The sequence below is a fragment of the Ruditapes philippinarum genome, unplaced genomic scaffold (assembly GCF_026571515.1).
Source record: "Ruditapes philippinarum isolate M1 unplaced genomic scaffold, ASM2657151v2 ctg5632_1_1_1_1, whole genome shotgun sequence".
NCBI classification, from domain to species: domain Eukaryota; kingdom Metazoa; phylum Mollusca; class Bivalvia; order Venerida; family Veneridae; genus Ruditapes; species Ruditapes philippinarum.
This window is the reverse complement of record NW_026864002.1, coordinates 11007-18717: the sequence shown is the minus strand read 5'-3', so window position 1 is coordinate 18717 and position 7711 is coordinate 11007. Positions and strand designations below refer to the sequence as shown.

The 7711-nt window shown below is 31.0% G+C and overlaps 1 protein-coding gene across 1 annotated transcript; it reads left to right on the top strand.

Moving 5' to 3' along the window:
• The first annotated feature begins 1225 nt into the window (after window positions 1-1225).
• Window positions 1226-7172, top strand: LOC132724056 (uncharacterized). The gene is made up of 7 exons (XM_060708862.1): window positions 1226-1314; window positions 2964-3097; window positions 4168-4184; window positions 5095-5129; window positions 5553-5618; window positions 6488-6538; window positions 6774-7172. Exons 1-7 carry the CDS (start codon window positions 1300-1302, stop codon window positions 6885-6887), a joined length of 432 nt encoding a protein of 143 aa, XP_060564845.1. The 5' UTR covers window positions 1226-1299; the 3' UTR covers window positions 6888-7172.
• Window positions 7173-7711: the final 539 nt, after the last annotated feature.

Here is a 7711-nt window from a genome sequence, read left to right as displayed (position 1 = left end):
ATTATGATTGCTGAATGCACTATAATGTAATCGCAACTTCACGTGTTCCTTTCTGAACCATGAAACTCACATATTTTAATATGCTATATGTTTTATTGCATCTTTTTAAGGACAGCGTATTATGTTCGGTGTTTTAGATAACTTTCTTTGCCTGTTTTTGATATAACTAGGTGTAACATTGTAAGGTTCTGAAAGTACCTTTAATTTGCTATAAATCTGCCACTTACATTGTCGACACTATTTCACAATAAATAATTGATTTTGATCAATACTTGGGCGAATTTGACGTGTCTTAGCATTCATATTCTGCAATATATTTACTGATTACAAATATAATGCAGCGCATCGTTTTTAAAAACCTTCGTAAATGAACTGTCGTAATTTGTTACGTCACACGTCGTGATAATACTTTTTCCTGAGGTACTTGTTTCCTGAAAAAAACAACAACAACAACAAAAAAAAAACAACAGCTTGTCATAGTTTAATAGATTGTTACTGTACAATAAATCATAAATCATTCTTTTGCGTCTTCTTATGTTACTTATTGTGCAACATTTTCCTACACTTGATAATCCTTTCAACAAAAAGATTTAAAAATATTTTACGAAATGTCTAAAAAAACATTGATACAAATACAATTTGCTTTTTTACATAATTTAAGAACTTATTAACTTTAAATGATTCATTAAGTATTGTTTAAACTTTACTTTGGTTTTCGTCCACTGACATTTTTAATTATTAGGTATTTGCGTGTTCACAATATTTCGAGTTTTAAGTATACTGCACATTTTTACTTGTTTACTAAAAACTTTAAATTTTTTTGTGTGCTCAGAAACAAATGCCAAAACTACGTCTGAAACTATTAAAGAAAGAGGTAATTCATAAAATTTATTTGTCTTAAGTTTTTATGGCAAAAAGATTAAAAAGTTTGTTTCAAAGTAACACAAATGCCTAAACAATTGCACAACAAAGATCGAGACCAATTCACTGAAATATTTATTTAAACTATTGAAGCTTAAAAGAGCTTTGATAATTCAAGACAGTGAACATATATTTGAAACGAATGTCAACCATCTTGAACAGTTTTATGTTTTCCTATAACATTACACTTAGCCGTATGTCGCACGAATTTTCATTTCATTTTAAATTTATTCTTAAAATTGTTTATGTTCCCATTTACCTATAAATCTAAAATGTCCAATACCTTCTGCCGTTTTTAACATTAGAAGAAGTCTATTTCAGAGTGGATGCTTGTGTTCTGAGAACCTCTTAAAAAAAGTGAAAGATATTTTGAACAACATGCACGAATCAAAGGTATGCTCCTACTTATTGTTGAGTTTGGGTACTTTTAGTTGACCGATAAGAAAGTATCACATCGGAAGTTAATGTTCAGCGGCATGACACAACTTTTGAAAATATCGGTCTTTATATAAAAAAATACGAAGAGGGATATAAAATTTGTTCAGAGATATTTAACGCTAACAAGTATATAACTAGAAAGTCACTGTTCGAGTCCCTGAGTGTTAAGAAGGATCTGGGTTTTTTTTAAATCAATTTTAACAAGAGCTATAAAGGTCAGTTATGTTTATATTCATCTTGACTGGGCTGTTGCATAAAATGCTTTATATCAAATGTTATCAATACATTATGGTTACATCTATTACATACTCAACCACATGCCCAGTGCCAAAATCAGTGATATAAGCTTAGCAACAGTCCTTACTTATGCATATGGAATTACATATATTTAACAAATTTTACATTTTATAAAATATAAAAGCATAACATCTGAGAGACAAGTGAAATGCATCAATCAAATATTATTACACCTCCCTTTTACTAGCACAGCATTGACTGTAAACTGCTAGGTCAACTTTGTTATTTAATTACATTGACGTTGAAGGTTAAATTATTAAATTTTCATTGATTAGGATGTAATTGACAACAACTTGGTTATGAATCTATGAATCATTTTCATTCTTGGACAAAACTACTTTTTGGACAAGACTTTCTGAAAGGTTGAAGTGACCTTGACATTGAGCTTGAAATGACCTTGATCGTCAAGGTCAACTTATTTAATTTTGGTTAAATTGTCATAGATTGCTGTATATGAACGGATTTACAATGATTAATACATGGACAAAACAAGACTTGACAGCAAACATTTATTTAGATGTGATTTTGACCTTAAATTGATATTGATTGTCAAGGTCAAATTAATAATAATCTCTTGTTTAGTAGTTGTAACAGGCTATAACATTGTTATTTATTTATTGATAAACTTCACATTTAGACACAACATCAGTCAGGCCAGAACGTTCGAGTAAATCAAACTTAGATTGACCTTGGCCTTGAAGTTCAAACTGTTGAATTTCAAATGCTTATTGCTATAATTGGCTGAAAATTTGTAACTAACCAATGGATTATTTTCATAGTTTGTCTTTTCATTGAGCTTTTAATGACATTCACCAACAAGTTCAAATTATTGTAGTTTGGTTAAGTTGTCATAATTTTGTTATTATATACGGATTTGATTTTTTTGTGGGCAAAACAACTCGTGTGACCATACGTACATGTTGAATAATTTCGATGCAAACTTGACATTTATTTGACCCTTACGGTCAAATTATCGAATTTTGATTATTATTTTCCAAGCTTTGTCATGCATTTATAGAAATAATTCATACATGGACAAAACAAGAAGTGTGTCTAGACAGACCTATTTAAATAAGGAAAAGAAAGACTTAATTTTTTTCTTTAATTTTCTATTTCAAAATTTGTTTAAACCGATTTTGTTTGCTTATAGAACAAGTAAAACATCAAGCGTTGGCCCTACCGGGGATTTTTTTCTGCTACCTTGTAGAGGCTTGCAGCTTAAACCATTTTCTAATCTGGTTTTACGACTACAGAAAATTAATTTTACAAAAAAAATATTTAGTTAATCTTTTATATATTTTTTTCAGCTTATTGATATTTTTGAATATATCGAGGAAAAGTGTATAATTGGACAACAACCCCAAAACAAATTTATCGTGTGTGATTTGGTTTCACATCTCAAAGATATTTGTACAGAGAAAAGATTTACCGAGCTAGAAAGGTAATATATGGCGGATGAGAAACTAATGCTAATTATTACAGAGAGGTTTGATGCTTATTTCAAACAAAATTATGGTTGTTATTTGTACTAAAAGTACCGAGTATATACCTCCTAGACGTGTCATCAGCATAACCCACATCAGATTACAACTCCAAGAAACTGTCTGTTGTGATCCTGAACAAATTACCTTTCAGCACGAGGGATCTTCTTATCATCTTTGCTTTCGCTGGCGATTTCACCCGACTCATTTTCCGGCTTTTATCAGCTATTTGACTGAGGTTATTCCCTTCAGTCAGGCCTTTCCAGCAACTTTTTCTATTGATCTACGCTTTTTGTCGTTCTGAAAAAGCTGGGAGCCGACTCTAACTGTTCAATTTGTTCCGAGTTCAATTCAAACTGTTTCCGGTTACTTGTCAACTTAAAGTGCCTGGCACAAGAACTTTCTTGTCCTTACACACTGATTTATCGTCTCTTAATTTACGCTAAAGCAAAAGAAACTTCTTGTACAAAAACTCCTGAAAAGCAACCATAAAATTAGCAGAGCCGCCTCTATCGCTGCCACATGGCCGTCGTCCTGCGTTCTGGCTATCACTATCCATTTATGACAAAAAATAAACATGTGAACGAAGCAATGCAATTATCTCGAGTGATTTGAAATGCCTTTTGATACTTTATATAGGAATCATAAAACATATGATAATTGTTTCGATTAAAGTGGCATAATGTCCACCAAAGTATTAATGATTAGAGTTGAAGTAACAGTTGAAAAAAAAAACTATTTGAAATCCTGTTCTATACTTCGCATGAATAATCAATTACCCACATGACTCATTGAAAATATTATTAATATTCTTTAAAAGGGAACTGTAACGTTTGAAAAGGGGAAGACTTATTAAGATTTATGTTTTAGGCAAAGTATCTTTTAAAACTAGCTATTTATATATTTATAATTTATTATTAGTTATTGGTCAATAACAATCTTTTGAAAAAATTAGCTTTACTTTAAGTGATACGCGAAATATGTCATTTAATGTTGTGTAGATTCTGAGCAAATATTTTCTTCTTTTTAGAACGCTCCTCGTAAAAGGTAAGTTTAACCATTTATCTAAATGCAAACAATTTTGGTCGGTACTTAAATTAAATGACCTCCGATTAGATTTCGTTTGGCCAAAATAATCTAAGGTACGTAAAAACAGACATGATGTTAATAGAAATAATTGGAAATGTTTTCTTGATGCCGCTAACAACATTTGTGAAAAAATGAATGAATTGCTTTTACTTTTTTAACAAACTCACCGATTGAATTTGTCTATGATCGCAATTGTTTCACTCGTGTTATATTGTTTGAGTCATTCTGAATATAGAAATAATTTTGATGGCACTTTTTATTCACAAATCAACATGACGCACTCGCGGTACCTATATTTTGTTCCTAAAATCAATCTATAACAACAATAAGAAATGCGTATTATCTAGATGAGCTGAATTTCCCGATTTATTGCATACTTGAACTATTGATGAAATAAAATGCACATTTTCACTGTGAAAATATTATTTTTCACTGCACTTATACATAATTTCCATATTTCTAACGGTGATTTCTTCTAAATTCAGCAAAGTTAGGGAAAGTTTTTCGGATCGAAAGTTCAAAAAAGAGAAAGGTATTATATTATAATAAACAAAAATATCAAGTTGTTTCCCTATTATCGGGGATAATTTTCATCGACTTGCATGAAAATAAATACTTCGCTAGTGGTTATATCCAATGTATTGTGAAACAAAACGAGAATATAGTTGATGAAAATTTACTATGAAGTGATTTGTTTTTGAATGACTGCTTCCACTGCTGCACTTTTTTTATACCCATTTATTTGTTTTAAAAGTGAGGTCTTCCCAACAAAGTTTTTCAATGCTAAAAAATAAGCTAATATTGAGTTTTATTTATAACATTTTAAGATGTTACTCACTAAATCAAAGAAGTATTGCCTTTCTTACAGATCTCCCGGGGTATAAAGAAATCTTCCAATGCTTTGTAAGTTTTTCTCCTTATATCTTCTAATACAATAACAACAAAAATAATTATTGCTATAAATGATGAGGATGATGATGATGCTATCTTATAGGAATCAAATGCTAAAGCACGTATCCAAATGACAGGTATAACAAACTGACACGAATCATTAATGCAACCACTTTCAGATGATCAAATGTGTTACTTGATAATAAAATAAAACACTTTTAGTGAGTTCAATAAATGTGATCCCTCGGAAGCATTAATCACAACAATATTACATGAAAATTGCAGAATCGGTTTTAGTCTGTACATGACGGATAATAAAAAACGCAAGATCCCTCACATCCCCTAACGCTTTGAAATAAGGATTTACACGTACTGCCCTCTTCCAAGATAACATTTCAAATATCACTTCAACCGAACTAACAATTTATTTTTAAGGTTGACTTTGAAAATGAACTACACAAAAAGAATTGCATCATATTTTTACCTTTAAATGGTGCCAAGGTAAGTTTTGCACATAAAATCAAATATTTGGTGTGTTGTGAATCAAAAGATTCCACTGGTGCTTCAGTAACGTTGTTTTATTTCTGATTACCGGCAAGTCAGCTTATATTAATGACATCAGACATAATAACCTATAAATAGGCTTGTTATGCAAATGTGACGCTAACATTGGCGTAAAAATGTATGTACATGCATCAGTACGTAGATTGGTGAATTCACATCTAAAAACCTTCGGAAATGAAATGTCGTATTATTTTGTTACGTCACACGTTATAATAATATATTTCTGAAGTACTTGTTTACTGAAAATAACAGCTTGTCATAGTGCAATAGATTGTAACTATACAATTAATCATCAATTATTTTTGCGTCTTCTTAATTTACTGGTAAACAAAGCTGTCACATAATTCATGTGAATTATTTTTCTACACGAAAAACTTGTTAATCCATTAAACAAACTGAGTTAAAATATTTTACGAAATTCGTACAGTACGAAAGTGCCGCCAATTCATAATGTTCTATAAAAAAACACCTACGAATGAGATAAAAAAAGCCTAATTAGGAGTTAATAACTTATTAAGTCTTTTTATCTCCTATGTAGGAGTTATCTATTTTATAGAACATATTAAATCGGCACCAGGACGCTTCCGCAGATTATCTCAATAAATCTTGTGCTTTCTTACATAATTTTTTTAAGTTTTAAGTATAAATTATTCATTAAGTATAATATTTAATTTTGGTTTATACTTTATTTTGGTTTTCGTCCGATGAAATTTTTAAGCATCATGTATTTGCGTTTTCACAATATTTCGACTTTAAAGTATTCTGCACTTTAACTATAAACTTATTATACATATTTTTGTGCTCAGGAACAAATGCTCAAAATGCCAAAACTGCGTCTGAAACTCTTTGGCAAAAAGGTAGGTCATAAATTATTTGTATTAAGTTTGAACGTTAATTTCAAAAGATTAAAAAGTTAGCTTCAAAGTAAATCAATGCCTAAATGCACAATAAAGATGTAAACCAGTTCAGTGTAATATTTCTTCAAACTTTTGAACCTGAAAAGGCCTTTGATAATTCAAGACAGTGAGCATTTTCTTATCTAAAAGGTTCAATAACTTCTACCATTTTTAACATCAGAAGAGTCTGTTTCAGGATAAATGCTCGTGTTCTGAGAACTTCTTAGACAAAGTGAAAGATATTTCGAACGACCTTCCAGAATCAATGGTATGCTCTGATTTATTGTTGAGGTTGAGAACTTTACTATAAGAAAGTATCACATCGGAAGTTTATGTTCGGCAGCATTAACCCTCACTCATAAATGACCTTGAAGTGCAAGAAACACAGTTATGCTCTTATTCATTGTGGACCACTTAAAGTTGGACGATAAGAAAGTATCATGTTCAGCGGCATAAAAAAACTTTTGAAAATGTCTGTCTATAGATAAAAACGTACAAAAAGGCACATGACGTTTGTTTATACATGTGTTTACGTCAATAAAAAATATAGAAACGAATGACTCTAGATGATTTGTGCCACGTAAATGGCAAAAATATGCGCCATATCAATCACACAAATGTGTGTGTGCGTGTGCGTGCGTTCATGCATTGGTGTGTCTGTGTATGTGTGCGTGTGTGTGTGCGTGTATGTGTGTGTGCGTGTGTGTATGTTGTGTGTGCGTGTGTCTGTGTGTGTAATTCGATTGAATTTTCAGTATAAGGCTTCATCCATTTTGTCGTTGACTTTTGATTACCTGGAATATGCAAAAGTGACTTCTGCATGATAAAATTTATGTTCCTGTTAGAAATAATATCTATGCATATGAATATAATTGCCTCTTCTGGCACAGGCCAAACATTATATTTTGTCTCGGAATACAAGTTATGACCGAAACTAAAGTAGTAATATTCTCTTACTGTTATAAAGTGTAAACTGTCTTATACGAAATTACCTGAACATGAATAATTCGTACAAAGTATAAGAAATAAAATAGCAATTCTTTAAAAACTACTACCAAAAGAAAATGGTCACTAAAGTCTGACGTCGTTGTATTCGTCGCTACGTCGTTACCGTATATGAATGCAAAAAAAACA

What these genes read in the sequence shown, in the direction of transcription:
- LOC132724056 (XM_060708862.1), top strand. An exon ending in AAGAAATCTTCCAATGCTTT is followed by an intron (nt 5,130 to 5,552) that starts GTAAGTTTTTCT and finishes TTTATTTTTAAG; the next exon opens with GTTGACTTTGAAAATGAACT. An exon ending in TGAAACTCTTTGGCAAAAAG is followed by an intron (nt 6,539 to 6,773) that starts GTAGGTCATAAA and finishes AGTCTGTTTCAG; the next exon opens with GATAAATGCTCGTGTTCTGA.